The 16,199-nt window shown below is 49.1% G+C and overlaps 1 protein-coding gene across 5 annotated transcripts in view; it reads right to left on the bottom strand.

Annotated features, from left to right (window-relative positions):
- The window catches only part of IPPK (inositol-pentakisphosphate 2-kinase), a 63,741-nt gene that overhangs the window by 34,460 nt on the left and 13,082 nt on the right, over window positions 1-16,199 (bottom strand). For all 5 annotated transcript variants that reach the window (XM_003911984.3, XM_009189196.4, XM_021927702.2 and 2 more), the window contains 5 exons: window positions 14,870-14,965; window positions 10,960-11,026; window positions 7,752-7,873; window positions 6,336-6,425; window positions 750-808 (listed from right to left, as the gene is read on the bottom strand). In XM_003911984.3, coding sequence (XP_003912033.1) covers window positions 750-808; window positions 6,336-6,425; window positions 7,752-7,873; window positions 10,960-11,026; window positions 14,870-14,965 — 434 coding nt within the window. The remainder of the gene's footprint in view (window positions 1-749; window positions 809-6,335; window positions 6,426-7,751; window positions 7,874-10,959; window positions 11,027-14,869; window positions 14,966-16,199) is intronic.

Here is a 16,199-nt window from a genome sequence, read left to right as displayed (position 1 = left end):
TGACGGGGGATGCCTGAATCGGGGCAGGGCACTGCCATGAGTCCCAGGTCCCACCTCCCTCCACCTGCTCCCACCCTCAGCCCTGCCTGCTCCCTCTGCTGCCCCTTCGGCCCCAGGGCCTGCTCACCAGGCCCCCAGGCCCCGCTGCGGACCGACCTTCCCCAGCTCCCAGCCACTACCGCCTTCCTGACCACACAGGCTCTGGCAGGACCGGACTCTGAGCTGACCCAGGAAAGTAGTGTGCAGGATGCACAGCAAAGCTCTGAAGGCCAGGGAGCGTGGAGACAGCGCCAAGGTGGGCACCAGAGCCCAGGCACCTGGTCGGAGGCTGCAAGCAGGCCCTGCCGGGGCAGAAATGGCCACCACAGCAGCAGACTTTTTAATATCCACAGAGGAGGCAGAGATCCAAGGTACAAACAACCAAACTATGAAGGCCCAGACTGAGGCCTGGAGGTCAAGGCTGAGCACCAGTTGATTTCTGACATAAGTAGAAGACAAATCTAGTCACAATTCGGATGAGGGAACAACCAAAAGTGAGCAAGCACCTCAAACAGTGAGCACAGAGACAAGGCGCGGAGCACAAAGCCGCAAGCGTCTACAGCGCTGATGGCAAAAGAGAGCCCTGAAGACAGAACACGGCCCTCCCCCGCTTCCTACCTCATGAAACAGCCCCCACCAGGCACTGGCCCCCGCCCCACTCATCTCCAGGGAACGTGACACAAGGGAGCAAAGGAGAAGCGTTCTCTTACCCTGAGTAGAGATCAAGGGGACAGTATCTGCTGATCTGCCTCCACTTCCCAGTGGCTACCTGTGAAAACACCAACAGGAGGGCATGAGGTGACTGGCGCTGGTGACTGCACGGTGCCAGCTGAACACAGAACAGCGTCCGTGATGAAGACAATGAAGACGAGCTGCAGCCTTGCCCCGGAAAAGGTGCCACCACCTTTGCAGGTGCACATCGCTAAGTGGGGGAGGGAGCCACCTGACTTCCATTCAAAGAAACCTTGGCCCCATCTGTGAGATGTGATGTGGCGTGGCCCCCAGGCCAGCCCTTCACAGGAGCAGGGAAGACAGCGGCAAACACCTTCAAATTACATGGCTAAATTTTGGTAATGAGAGTAACAAACCTTCAGAAGTTACAATATCCAGTAACAGGGAAGGTGTCCTTAACAAGAAATTTCATGTTGCCAGTGGGAAGATAAGTTGGCATAACATTTTGAAAGGCAACTTGCTGGTATCCACCAAACTTTAAAATGTTTATGTTCACTGACTCAGCAAATCTACAAGGAACCTAGAAGAACTAGCATAGGGCAAAAAGGTACAGAGACAAGAATGTCCACTGCAGCCTTACTGCCAACAGCAAACCCTGAAACCAAGAGAGACACTCATCAGTAGGGAAATGACTAAATAAATCACAGCCCATCCACTAGTGGGGCCAGCACACAGCAAGCAATTTATTGAATGAAGAAATGCATAAATGATATGCAGCCACTACCAGAAAGAGGTAGAGTTAAAAGTCACCAAAATTTATTCAAAGGAAAAAAGCAACTGGCAGAACAATGGATACAGTGTAATGTCAATTTTGCTTTTTTTTAAAAAAAAAAAAGCTTATGTGCAAATATCCATGCATATATCCAAATACCCACTGAAAAAGCCCTAAAGAATCTATCACAATCCTCAAGGATTAAGTGAAAAAAGCAATTAGAAAAAGTACATATGGCATGATCCCATTTTTGCTTTGTAAGAGTGTGTGTGTGCACGTACAGGCATGTAAACATTAGAACATGTGGACAGACATCACTTCATTTCCACCTGAATTACATGCATATTTTTGTGGGCACAGGAAGAAGTCTGGAAAGATATGCAAATATATCTGACAATATGAGTTAGCTGGGAAGGCAGGTTATCCAATTCATGCCATGTCATATGTTACCAGTTATATGAGCAGGTAGTGCTTTATAATAAAAAGTATTTCTTAAACATCTGTCACATATGTTGAAAGTGAATGGTGATCATGAAAATCGCACCCTAAGGGATATGGCTCACAGACTGTCTTTCCCCTAAGAGCTCAGATAGTAATCACACCACAAAGAAAAGAACGGGTGATGTTGGTGAAATAGTGGAGCAATGACTTCCAGAAATTCTCTCCTCTGTAAAGGCAATCAGAAAACCGGTTAAAAAAATAAAAGTCAGAATCAAAAATTTTTGAACTCTGGAAATTGACCATAGACTTGCAACAATCCAGGACACATTTATTCAAGAAAAACAGCTAAATCTAAGCAAGATCAGTGAGCTTGTTGGCACTTTAAATGCCCTATTCCCATCCCCCTATCTCTAGCTCCAAGGGAACCTTGAAAACCAACAGCCACACACACAGTGAAAACCAGCTGCCCAACAGCCACAGAGGGCACAGATGAGGGCAGGACATCTCCAAAGCCTCGATCTCTGACAATCACTATTTGACCTGTCTCTGGATTCCCGGAAAGATCACGCTTGCAAGGCTGTCTTCACTGACCTGGCTCAGAACTCACCCGTGCAGGAGGCCTTTTAACTGCCGGCATGTGTCGAAAACGTTTAGAGGCAATTGTTTAACTTCATGGTTTCCTTGGAAGGTGAATAAAAGGGCAAACAATAGGCTAACCAAAGCCAAAAAGAAAAAGCTGAGTAACAAGATGTACACAGAGACTCTGAAAGCTCCAACATACACCTAGGAATCTAGAAAGTCATGCAAAGACCCAGAAAAGAACGGAGAAGGCCCTAAGCTCTCACTTGAGCTGATCTGAGGCTCCGGGGAAGTGAAGGGCAAAGGCAAAGTTATCAAACACCCTAGTGAGTACTGAGTGGGCCCAAGACACAAACAGAGCCCCGCAGCAAAGACTAGGAGACTTCCTCATTCTGGAATGCCTGCCAGTTAAGAAAACATCTATGGACCCACTCACTGCCCACTAAGCTAACTGAGCAGACTTTACTGGCCACATATGACGACGAACACAGACTTCACAAACTTAGCACAGAGAAGTCCCTAAACAAACAGTAACAACTACAAGCAGCAGCAATAAAAAATCCTGGAGAGGGAGTAGAATCTAATTCCAGAGGGCCACATTATATTATTTCAGATGCCCACTTTCAACCTATCATCACAAAAGACGCAAAGAAACAAGAAAGTACTGCCCATATACAAGAAAAAAGACAATCACGAGGCTGCCCCTGAGGAAGCCCAGACACTGGACTTACTAGACAAAGACTTCAATCAACTATTTTAAATACGCTTAGAGCTAAAGGAAACTAGGGACAAAGAACTAAAAGGAACAAGGAGAACAATGTCTCAACAAATAGAGAATATCAATAGAGAGGTAGAAATTATAAAAAGGAACCAAAAAGAAATTCTGGCCGGGCATGGTGGCTCACGCCTATAATCCCAGCATTTTGGGAGGCCAAGGTAGACACACTGCCCAAGCTGAGGCATTCGAGACCAGCCTGGGCAACATGGTGAAACCCTGTCCTACAAAAAATTCAAAAACTAGTTGGATACGGTGGGGTGTGCCTGTAGTCCCAGCTCGGTGGGGGCTGAGGCAGGAAGATGGCTTGAGTTCAGGGGTCAGGCTGCAGTGAGTCATGTTCATGCCACTGCAGTCCACTCTGGGTGACAGAGCAAGACCCTGTCTAAAAAGAAAAAAAAGAAAGAAAGAAATTCTTTAGTTGAAAAGTACAGTAACTAAAATGAAAAAGTAACTAGAGGGGCTCAAGAACAGACTTGAGTAGGCAGAAGAGAAAATGGTTGAATTTTAGGATAGAGACCAAGAGATCTACAGCTAGACACACCAGAATCAAACTGTCACAGGACAAAGACAAAGACAGAATCTTAAAAAGCAGAAAGGGAGAAGTGGCTCATCCATACAAAGCACCTTCCCTAAGATTAACAGCTGATTCCTCATTAGAAACCATGCAGGCCAGGAGGAGGCAGGATCATGACATATCCTCGGTGCTAAAAGAAAGACTGCCATCCAAGAATTCTAGATCTCCCAAGACTATCCTTTGAAAATGAAGGAGAAATTAAGACATTGCCCAAATAAACTGTAACTAAAAGAATTTATTGCTAGCAAACCTATCTTACAAGAATTACTAAAGGGGGTCCTTTCGGCTGAAATAAAGGATACTAGATAGTAACTAAAATCCACAGGAAGAAACAAAGAGCATCAGTAAAGGTAACTACCTATGCAAATATAAAAGAGGATATAAACACGTTTTGTAATTCTTGTTTCTCTATATAATTTAAGAGACAACTGCATAAGGTTGATACAAATCTGTATCAACCAGAACATGATGTAGAAACATCTAATTTGTATCCCAGTAACAGCACAAAGGTTGGGGGAGGGAGCAAAGCTTTAGAGGAGCAAAGCTTTTGTCTATGATTGAAATGGAGTTGGTATGAACCTGAACTAGACTGTTGAGGTTATTATGTTAAATTAATACTCAGAGCAATGAGATAGAAAATCAACAAGAATGAAGGCTTGAACAACACTATGAACTAACCAGACCTAACACACCTATAGAAAACTCCACCCAGCAACAGCAGGTTACACACTCTGCCCAAGCAAACATGGAACAGTCTTGAGGAAGAACCTTACGTTAAACCACCAAACAAGTCTCAATACATTTTAAGAGTGAAATCGTGCAAACAATATTCTCCAAACACAGTGAAATGAAACTAGAAATCAGTAACAAAAGGAAATTTGACTCACAAATATGTAAAAAGTAAACACTCCTAATTATCAATGGGTCAAAGAAGAAAGCAAAAGAGAAATCAGAGAATGAATTAAGATAAAATCAAAACACAACATACCAAAATTTATGGGATGAAGAGAAAGCAGTTAAAGATTTATTAAAAGAATGATCTTAAATGAATAACCTAACTTTCTACAATAAAAAGCTAGAGGCCAGGCACAGTGGCTCACGCCTGTAATCCCAGCACTCTGGGAGGCCAAGGCAGGTGGATCACAAGGTCAGGAGATCAAGACCATCCTGGCTAACACGGTGAAACCCCATCTCTACTAAAAATACAAAAAGTTAGCCGGGCGTGGTGGTGGGTGCCTGTAATCCCAGATACTCACTGCACTCCAGCCTGGGCGACACAGCGAGACTCCATCTCAAAAATAAATAAATAAATAAATAATAAAGCTAGAAAAAGAATAACACACTAAGCCCAATCCAAGCACAGGGAAGGAAACAGTGAAGATTAAAGTGAAGACAAATGAAATAGAAAATGGGGGAGAGGGAGCAGAAAAATGAACAAAACCAAAAGTTGTTTCTTTGAAAAGATCAACAAATACGACACAATCCTTTGGCTAGACCAAGGAAAGACAGAAACCAAATTACTAAATTCAGATATGAAGAAGGGGACACTACTGCTGACCTGTATGCCAACAAATTAGATGGAAATGGACAAATTCCTAGTAACACACAATTACCAAAAAACCCACTCAAGAAATAGAGAATCTCAACAGATTGGTAACAAGAGACTGAATCAGTAATCAAAAATCTTCTAACAAAGAAAATCCCAGGACAAAATGCCTTCACTAGTGAATTCTACCAAACATTTCAAGAAGAATCAATACCAATACTGCAACTCTTTCAAAAAACTGGAGAGTGAAAAAAAAATAATTCCTAACTCATTCCATGAAGCCAGTTATTACCCTAGTACCAAAGTCAGAGAAGGTATCACTAGAAAACTACACACCAACACCCCTTATCATTCAAAAACCCTCAGCAAAACCTAGCAAACTCAATTCAGCAGCATATAAAAGTATCATACACCATGAGCAACTGGGATTTGTACCAGAAATGCAAGGTTAGTCCAACATGCAAAAACCAATGTAATATGCCAGATTAATATAGAAAGAGGAAGATACCTTGCTTTGAAGTGATAAAAATGTCAGCAACTAGATAGAAGTGATGATTGCACGACCTTGTGAAGAGACTAAAACCACTGAATTATATATTTTAAAAAGAGTGAATCTGGCGAACACAGGCCGGGCGCAGTGGCTCACACCAGCACTTTGGGAGGCCAAGGCAGGTGGACTGCTTGAGTCCAGGAGGTGGAGGCTGCAGTGAGTATGATTCCATCACTGCACTCCAGCCTGACAGGGTGACAGAGACCCTGTCTCCAAATTTAAAAAATAAAAAAGGTGAACATGAATCACTGTGTGAAATGAAATGTCAACTAAAAATATCCGCATTTTCTTTTACTCTTCTGAAAACTGTGTGTGCCCATGCCTCAACCCAGATCCCCGGCGTGCAGCTAGAGTAGCCCACGGCTGGGCGTTGGCTCTCCTCACCTTGAGGTGCTGGTGCATGCAGTAACGACAGACCTTATGCTTCATCTCATGCGTGACATCACTCGAGAAAGGAATAAACCCACATTTTGGCTGTAAAATAAATAAGGAGAAAAAACATTTAGGAAGAAATCACGTACCTCTAAATAGACCTATCACTGACTACAAGATAATGAGCGCAGCAAGATAATTACGCATAAATGGCCCCAGAAGCTGTTTTCATTTGCACCTCCCAGTGGGAACAACACTTCCTGCATCAGATCACACAAACATCTCTGCTAGAGGACCCACAGCCGGAACTCTCACTGGGGAGGGTCAGCGGCGCCCTACACTAGCGCAACACAAGCACAACACACAGTAGCTTTGTGCTTTTATTCAAGAATGTCACTGCAAGACTCTAGAAGAGATGGACCCAGGACTCCCAGCTCCAAGAAGCAGAACCATTGTTCCCACTGACACTAGCACATGGCCCGACAGGGGCCCATCTGATAGTTGCTAGGCTCCCAGAAGGTCAAGGAAGCCCCATGCCCTCTAAAAGCTGCAGCCTCTGAGCATACACGACACACAGGCCTGCGCTGAGCCTTGGGCACTGGAGATGGTGGCTGGAGAAGCAGAACATCCACCCACAAGTGAGGAGGATCAAGAGGCATGAGCTCAGGCCAGGAGTGTGACCCAGAAATCACTGCCTTTGAGTTGGAGGAGGGACGTGTGAGGCAGCTTCCTGAGGGACTCTGACAGCCACCCCTGACGTGGGCAGCAGAGAGCTGAAGCAAGGGGGCCCGTGGCCCAGGCAGCCCCCACTGCCTGGCACCACAGAATTTCAGGACTCCTGGCCATGACACACCAGTGCCTCTGAGGGTCACACTGGCCTTTGTGCCTCCAGGAAAATCCGTCCTGAGCAGGACACGGGGAGCTTCCCAGTCTAGAGGGCAACCTGCGGATGGGGCTCCTGCAGCACAGCAAACAGCAGCTAAGCACCAAGCAGGCATGGCCAGCAGGGAGGGGCACAGAGGAAGGCCCCAGGGGACCCTGGCAAGCCGTGCCCTCTGAGCAAAACGGGGTGGGGGGACCCAACACGCTTCCCTCTGGTGACCCACAACCAGGGCTTGTTTTAGCCCAGGCATACAGGGTGGGTGACCCTCGACCAGGGCTTGTTTTAGCCCCGGCACGCAGGGTGGGTGAGGTCTCCTGTCATGAACTACCAGGAATGAGCCTGAACCTGGGGTCTGGGAGCCCTGGCAGGAACCAGAATGCAGGTGGGGGCTGTGGAAGGAGAGAAGCAAGTGGGGTTTCCAGGAGCCGAGAGTGCCTACCACTCACTTCAGTGGGAACTGGAACCCAAGGCACAGGACTCTCAGACTCACTGCCCAGGACTGACCTTTCCCCCTTACCCACACCATCTGCCCCTCGACAGGTCACCTTAATCTCTACACACAGAATGGGCCGGTGCTCTGCAAAGCGGTAGGTTTGAAGTCTGGTTAAATTGGGAAGGCACATAGCGTAACCACTGAGAGTGTCCAGGTCCTTGTCACAGCGAGACTCTGGAAAACAGAGCAAGGGTCATACAGAGCAAGGTCAGTGAGAGAGATGAGATGATCCCTGCCCAAAACACGCCCCACCTTGTCCCTGGTTCCAGGGGGCATCTCTGTGCCTGACGAAAACCTCATGTTTCCCTGGAGATTGTGGAACACCAAGAGTAACAACATGGTTAAGGCCAGGCACGGTGGCTCACACCTGTTATCCCAGCACTTTGGGAGGCCGAGGCAGGTGGATCACGAGGTCAGGAGTTCAAGACTAGCCTGGCCAACGTAGTGAAACCCCGTCTCTACTAAAAATACAAAAATTAGCCAGGCATGGTGGCATGTGCCTATGGTAGCAGCTACTTGGGAGGCTGAAGCAGAATTGCTTGAACCCTGGAGACGGAGGTTGTGGTGAGCTGAGATCGTGCTACTGCACTCCAGCCTGGGCAACAGAGCGAGACTGTCTCAAAAAAAAAAAAAAAGAAAGAAAGGAAAAAAAAAGGTGGGCACGGTGGCTCACGCCTGTAATCCCAACACCCAACACTTTGGGAGGCCAAGGTGGGCAGATCATGAGGTCAAGAGATCGAGACCATCCTGGCCAACATAGTGAAACCCCGTCTCTACTAAAAATACAAAAAATTAACTGGGCGTGGTGGCAGGTGCCTGTAGTCCCAGGTACTCGGGAGGCTGAGGCAGGAGAATCGCTTGAACCAGAGAGGCAGAGGGGGTTGCAGTGAGCCCAGATCGCGCACCACTGCACTCCAGCCTGGCGACGGAGTTAAGACTCCATCTCAAAAAAAAAAAAAAAAAAAAAAAATGAAAAAATAACGTGGTTTATGTAGGGGGTAGTTTCAGGCCTTGTGGTATCGGTTCAAGCTATGGAGGGGCTGGAGACTGCAGTCAGCCACACAGATGGTCAGCCATGTCGATGTGCCTGAGCCCCATTGAAAACTCTGGACACCAGCCTGGTGGGCACACTCCACGAGTGTGTCACACATAGTCGATGGGAGAGTGAATACTGCCCACACCACCCCTGGGGAGAGGACCCAGAAGCTCATGCCAGGTCTCTCCCGGACCCCACCCCTGCACCTCTCCCCTTGGCTGGTTCCATCTTTATCCTTTTCCTGTAATAAACCATAACCATGAGTAAAAGTGAGTTCTGTTGGTCCTTCTAGCATATTATCAATCCTGAGGGTGGTCTTGGGGATAGTCCCCTAATTCCACAACACCCTTAGCCCAGGAACTTGAAGAGGACGGGGCTGCAGGCTCTACCTTCTTTCACATCTAGGCCCTTCCCAGTCCCCAGTGCTCCAATATTTCCCCAGCACCAAATCTGCTGGAAGCCGTGGTATGTACAGAACCAAACAAGCCTGGGCTCCAGGCACCCCAGGGACAGGCTTTCCTCCTTTAACATAATGAGCCTTACTCCAAGTCTGGTTCTTATCACTGGCGTGATAAACCTCCCATGGTTGTTATGAAATGGCAGGCTGAGCAGCAGAGCACCCTGGAGCCGGGCTCAGACCGCATTCACCGAGAGGAAGAACTGGAGCCTAGCCACTGTCTTGTGGCCTTCCCGCCTCCTCAGCCTTTCCTGCAGTGTGCAGCCCATTCCTCCCTGCTCCAGCCAGAGACTGCAGACCCACAGAATGGTTTGCTTCCATTTCCCAAATCAAATCAGGAAAAAATTTTATACTGGCCAATTCCACACCCTCATTGCCTGGCTGTGCTCTGGGCAGAGGCATTTCCACCCTCAACTCATGAAATTTATCTCTTTGATCACTGATTGAAAAAAAAACCTTTGACCTGGTTCCTGTCCGTAAGGCTATCAGCAAGTGCAGAAAAGGGAGTGGGTGGGGATGGAGGAGAAAGGGAGAGGCTGAGGGATGGGAGGGGATTGGGGAAGGACAGCATGAGGATGGGGAAGGTGATGCCACAGAAGGCCCCTAGATTCCCTGTTCCTCAGAAGGACATGGACCTAGCCTAGACTCCGGTTGGGGGCAGCTTCCAGGGCTGCAGACCCTCCTGGGCCAGGCCATCCCTCCTGAAGCTCAGGTCACCTCAGTTTCCTTTTGCCTCTCCCAGGCCTCTGGGAACCTTTCCCTTTCTTAAGTCTGCCCCAGACCCTCCACCTCCAGCTCTTCCCTCATGCTTTTTTCTGTGGTATTAATTGGTTCTTTCTTTTTGTTTGTTTGAGACGGAGTCTCGCTCTGTCACCTGGGGTTGGAGTACAGTGGCGTGATCTCAGCTAACTGAAATCTCTGCCTCCCAGGTTCCAGTGATTCTCCTGCCTCAACCTCCCGAATAGCTGGGATTACAGGCGCCCGCCACTACGCCCAGCTAATTTTTGCATATATATATATACACACACACACACATATATACACACACACATATACATACAAACATATATACACACATATATACACATATATACATACATACATATATATGTATATATTTTTTTTTTAGTAGAGAAAGTGTTTCACCATGTTAGTCAGGCTGGTCTCGAACTCCTGACCTCAGGTGATGTGCCCGCCTCAGTCTCCCAAAGTGCTGGGATTACGGGCGAGAGCCACCGCACCTGCCTTTACTGGTTCTTCATCACATATTCTGTGCAGTGCTCTGGTTTCCTGATACAGAAAATTGTAACCATGAGCTCCCAGGATTTCTATCCCTGATAATGAAGTTTCTGGCAAAAGAATTACTGAAAATTGGCCGGGCGTGGTGGCTCACACCTGTAATCCCAGCACTTTGGGAGGCCAAGGTGGGCGGATCATGAGATCAGGAGATCGAGACCATCCTGGCTAACACTGTGAAACCCCATCTCTACTAAAAATACAAAAAATTAGCTGGGCATGGTGGCGGGCGCCTGTAGTCCCAGCTACTCAGGAGGCTGAGGCAGGAGAATGGTGTGAACCTGGGAGGTGGAGCTTGCAGTGAGCCAAGATCGCACCACTGCACTCCAGCCTGGGCGACAGAGCAAGACTCCAGCTCAAAAAAAAAAAAAAAAAAAGAATTACTGAAAACTGCATATACCTAACATGGACAATCATTTCAAATGGAATATTTTAAATTACAAACAATATTTGGAAGTTAAACACCCTTACCTGGTCTTTCAGATTGTATCTTTAAACAAAGCTGTTTCACAAACTCTAAAGGTAGCTGAACGACTTCCTGTAAGAAAATACACAAAATTCTCAGGGTGAATTGCACAATGACATGAACACAATGCCACAGAAATGCAGGCCTAAAAATAGTTGAGCTGTAGGTTTTTATGTTATGTGTAATTTATAATATTTTTTAAAGTTTACTGCTTAAAAAAATCAGTGTGCAGGTTTTGGGAATAAAAGCTGCTCTACTACTTTCAAGACATTTCCAGGTTAAACAGAGACATGAACATTTCACTGCAATCGGTGGTCAGCTCTCAGAATGGCGGGGCCCACGGTGGTGACCAGCCTCAAGGTCAGCGTCTCTCGCCACCAAGCACCCCTTCCGAGCCCCTTTCCAGTCTTCACAGCATTTATGGACCCACAGCAGTTCTCAGACCACATGGAAGACCCTTACTGACCACTCAGACGACCTGAGGACCTCACGCTTCCACCTGAGGAGCAGCTCAGCATCTGAAGAATCGCTTGTCTCAGGAAGGTGGCCTATGCCTCCTCAGCCCTGGAGGATGTGGCATAACCAGCTTTGTCCTCCACATGGCTCTTCTATGCAGTTTCCCAGATGAAAGGTTTTTATTTAAGCCACATTGCTTACCATCTCCCCATCCTCTCGTGTTTCTAGAGTGGCAGAATTGTGACTTCTGAAAAAGTCCCAAAGGGACACAGGAGATCTACTAGGCTAAGAATGGTGGGATCCTGCCCACAGAGACCATGCCTTCCCCATCCCGCGCCGTCACACCCATGCCCCTCCACCACCACCCTATCCACTCCCAGTCAGCTGCGCCAGTTTCACTTGCGATTTGTCATTTACCTAAACATGCTATAAACCAACAAAATGTGACTTATTATAAACTTAGTACAGAATTAGGTAAGGTGACACAATGGACAAGAGTGGGGAATGTAAACATTCGAAAATTTGTAAATTGAGGATGAGCGCGTTGGCTCACGCCTGTAATCCCAGCACTTTGGGAGGTCAAGGCAGGTGGATCACAAGGTCAGGAGTTCGAGACCAGCCTGACCAACATGGTGAAACCACATCTCTCCCAAAAATACAAAATTAGCCGGGTGTGGTGGCGCACGCCTATAGTCCCAGCTACTCAGGAGGCTGAGGCAGGAGAATTGCTTGAACCCAGGAGGCGGAGGTTGCAGTGAGCTGAGATCACGCCACTCCAGCCCGGGCGACAGAGCGAGACTGTGTCTCAAAAACAGAAACAAAAACAAAAACAAAAAAAAATTCGTAAACTGGATCATCTCCAGGAAGTCCAAGTTCTGGCTCCACTTCAAAGAAAGCAAAAGCACAAAAGGCGTGGATGCCGACTCTGGATGCCGACTCTGGATGCCTCGCATGTGAGAACCATCGCCCAGAACCACACGAGGCCCTCACTCTGCCTTGGCCCCCACCCCACAGCACATACTACTGGGAGACACAGCAGCCACGCAGGTCTCAGGTCCACATACAGGGCAATGACCCTCCACACCACTGTCTGCCCACGCACGGCCTGAACTCACAGTCACCCAGGTGAAAAGCAGACCTGGGTTTATTTCCAACAGCTGTAAATCATTGATTTTATAATAAGCATATCTGTGTTTAAAGTCAAAATAAAATGCTGGCCTGATACAGTGGCTCACACCTACAATCCCAGCACTTTGGGAGGACAAGGCAGGCTGATCACTTGAGCCCAAGAGTTCGAGACCAGCCTGCCCAACGTGGTGAAACCCAGTTCCCACAAAAAAAAAAAAAAAAAAAAAACTAAAATTAGCTGGGTGTGGTGGTGCACACCAGTAGTCCCAGCTACTCGGGCGGGGGTCTGAGACAGGAGAATCACTTGAGTCTGGGAGGTCGAGGCTGCAGTGAGCCATGATCGCACCACTGCACTCCAGCCTGGGTGACAGAGCAAGATAGAAGACAAACAAATACTGACAGTAAGCATCCTCTTACAAGTCCAACTACATTGGCAAGTGTGGACCACACCACCATCCAACCATGTGAGGACACACCAACCAGCTCCTGCACAAGGCATTCACCTAAGAGGACCAGAGGGAAAGCCCACAGAAGTCCCCTCCTGGACTGTCCCCTGGAATTCCCACAGAACTCCTGTAACCTGGGTGCTGAGATGTGGGAGGACCTCCAGGCGTCACCCTCTAAATGGCAAAGGGACAACTGCTCAGAAGGACAAGGAGCCGCCAGCCTGGCTGTCCCTTCACTCCTCATGTCCCCTGCCTGAAAACTGGGCCACAGCACAGAACTAACTGTCAGCATGTGAGGTTCCAACAGAGCTGAGGCTGGCGCCAGAGAGCGTCCAACGTCACCAGGATTTGGCCCACAGCAGCAGCAAGCTGGAACTTCCGAGCCTTCAGGTTCCTCCAGTATGTACGTAGCAACAGTGGAGGAACAAGACAAGCAGCTTCTGCCCCTTCCCCGTTTCCTAAACTCTCCAGCTCCCAGACCCAGCACTGGAGACAGGCCCAGACCAGCGTCACACCCACCGGGCAGGGCCAGGAGCCAGGGTGTGGCTGTCCCTGTCTCTGTCTCTGTCATCACAGGGCTGGTTGTATCTTGCCTCACAGCCAGCAGGAGGGAAACGCTGCGCTTTGCCCAACTCGCCCATACCTCTGTTCTTCCCTCACGTGGCCCTGCGTGGCCCTGCAGACGCAGCCACCCTGAGGGGGACATCGTCAGCCTGAAATGGGCTCTGCCCACTTTCCCACTGCGCCAGAGCCCAGCGGCGTCCTACTGGGACACGCTCACCTGCAGCGCAAACAAGCTCTGCTTCACTTTGTCGGTATCTTAAGGCGGAGGAAATGCACTCACAGGCGGCCTTGTGGGTTGAGCCCTGTTTGCTGTGGGTTCATTTACTGTGACCCTTCCCACTGAGGACAAACCCAAAGCCAGACTGCTGATTGCTGGAAATGCTCCCCGTCCTGTCCCCTCCCTCAGAGCAGTCCCCAACGCTCACCCCACCAGGTAGCCAAGGGACCTCGAGTCTAATCCCATGCCCCTGGCCAACAAGGGCCATCACCACATGAGTCCTCCGGTCACAGAGGCTTCTGGTGGATCTCGCCTCTAAGAATGTTCCTTCCTCAAGGAGAAAACTGGTCACAGCACAGAACCGTCCAAGGGATATGCCCAGGGGAAAAAACTGCATGAATCTTCCTAACAGGGGACCTCCAAATGCTCCCAACACCACAACAGTGCAGTGAACAGGCTGGAGAAAAGTCACGCGCCCACAGCGGCTGGAGAAGGGTGGGGCCCAGGGGCCTGTCCAGGCCTCAAAATCACAGATCTGCTCAGAGCACAGCCCCAGGCAAGAGGTGAGCCAGGGCTGGCAACCCTGGTCCCATTCCCACAGATCCCAGCACAGGTGGCAACACCCAGAGGCTCCCACAGCTTTTCTCTAAACCCCAGCTTTTAACATTCATTGAGCAGCTAAGGCCCTTCCTGGGTGTGATGAGCCGCACCCAGGACGGCCCCAGCAGGCCCTGCCACCCTCCCATGTTGGGCGTCCTGTGTTCAAAGGTGCCCGGGGCAGAGAGCAAAGCCATTCCTTGAGGCTTAGTGGCACTGGATGCTGCTCAAGAGCCCTCACCCTGCAGGAGCCTCCAGGGGGACCAGCAGAGACGGGTCCTGGGCAGCAGGGGCTCATGTGGGCCCTCTGAACCCCAGGCTTCTCAGCTAAGAAAGAGAAACTGCCGTAGCCGCTCCGCTGCCACCCAGCACAGCAAATGAGAAACACTTGAAGACTAGCTGGATGCGGGTTATCATTAACCACAAAGTTCCAGAAGATCACCAGGAAGTTGGCAGTATTGACGCAAAACATACCCAAGAATTCAGACATGAATAAAAAGCACTTACCCCACAATGAACATAGTTCTCCCCCAAAAACTCCTTCATGACATTTTTGCCAAAGTCCACTATGTTCTGCAGGTGTTGAAATATCTCTTCCGAGGTCTGTAAGAGACAACCACAAGAAAGCCTTCATGATGGGACCTCCCGATGGAGCCTTGCTTGAGGGGAGAGGCAAAAACCACCACAGACTCTGCCACAAGCAGCGGGGACGTCCCAGCCACAGACAGAACCCGAGTGACGGCCCTCAGACCCAGGGGAAGGTCTCCAGTGCCCCGCCTCACCAGCGTCCCTCCCCAGCCATGCCACCCTCCCCAGCCCAGACTTGGGAAGGTAGCAGTCTGAGGACCGCACTGCTGCCGCCTCCCGTCTGCCCTTCTCCCAAAGCGGCCCCTAAACGTGCCTTCCAAGGAATGTGACTTTGAAAACCTCTGACATCTCACATCTCAATCTCTAAAGAGATTTTACTCTTTAGCCTCTAAATGTAGAATATTCTTTCCCCAGTCAGAGGTTCTTAAAGAATCAGTAAGGTGATGAAACTGGTTGAGATAGAAATCATCCCCATGTCCCTCAACCTGTCTCAAAGGTGAGAAGCCCAGAGGGCCCCTGGTAGGCTGCTCCTGGAAGATATCCACAAAGGCTGGCCTGGCAGTCTTGCTGCTGCGGGCACCTGCCTTTGTGGGTGCTCATCCAGGGCAGGCCCGGAGGTGCCCAGTGCCTGGCTCATGCTTGAGAAGGTCCCAGGACTGTGCAGTTGCCCTGTGCCCCCGTAGCCTCTGGAGAACCTGCTGCCCACACGGTCACAGCACGTGCAGGTGTCCCGTGGCTGTGCAACAAAACCAGTCCGAACTAAGCCTGACAGAAAACTCCAGAACACACCCAGTAGCCCGGTACAGCTGCGGTCACAGCTTCTGACAAAAAAAAAACCCTGGCCAGGCACAGTGGCTCACACCTGTAATCCCAGCACTTTGGGAGGTCGAGCCAGGCGGATCACCTGAGGTCAGGAGTTCAAGACTAGCCTGGTCAACATGGTGAAATCCTGTTTCTACTAAAAATACAAAAATTAGCCAGGCGTGGTGGCAGGCACCTGTAATCCTAGCTACTCAGGAGACTGAGGCAGGAGAATCACTTGAACCCTGGAGGCAGAGGTTGCGGTGAGTCGAGACCGTACCACTGCACTCCAGCCTGGGCGGCAGGTCGAGACTCTGTCTCAAAAAAGAAAAAGACCCCCTGGTCAACAGAAAAGTGACCACTCAAGTCTCCACTGATCACACAGTGTGTCACATTATGTCATTTACAGAGGAAATGTAGCCAACTGCTGGCAGACACTGCCCCGCTC

The sequence above is a fragment of the Papio anubis genome, chromosome 13 (genome assembly GCF_008728515.1).
Source record: "Papio anubis isolate 15944 chromosome 13, Panubis1.0, whole genome shotgun sequence".
Taxonomy (NCBI): domain Eukaryota; kingdom Metazoa; phylum Chordata; class Mammalia; order Primates; family Cercopithecidae; genus Papio; species Papio anubis.
This window is presented reverse-complemented; position numbering and strand designations above follow the sequence as displayed.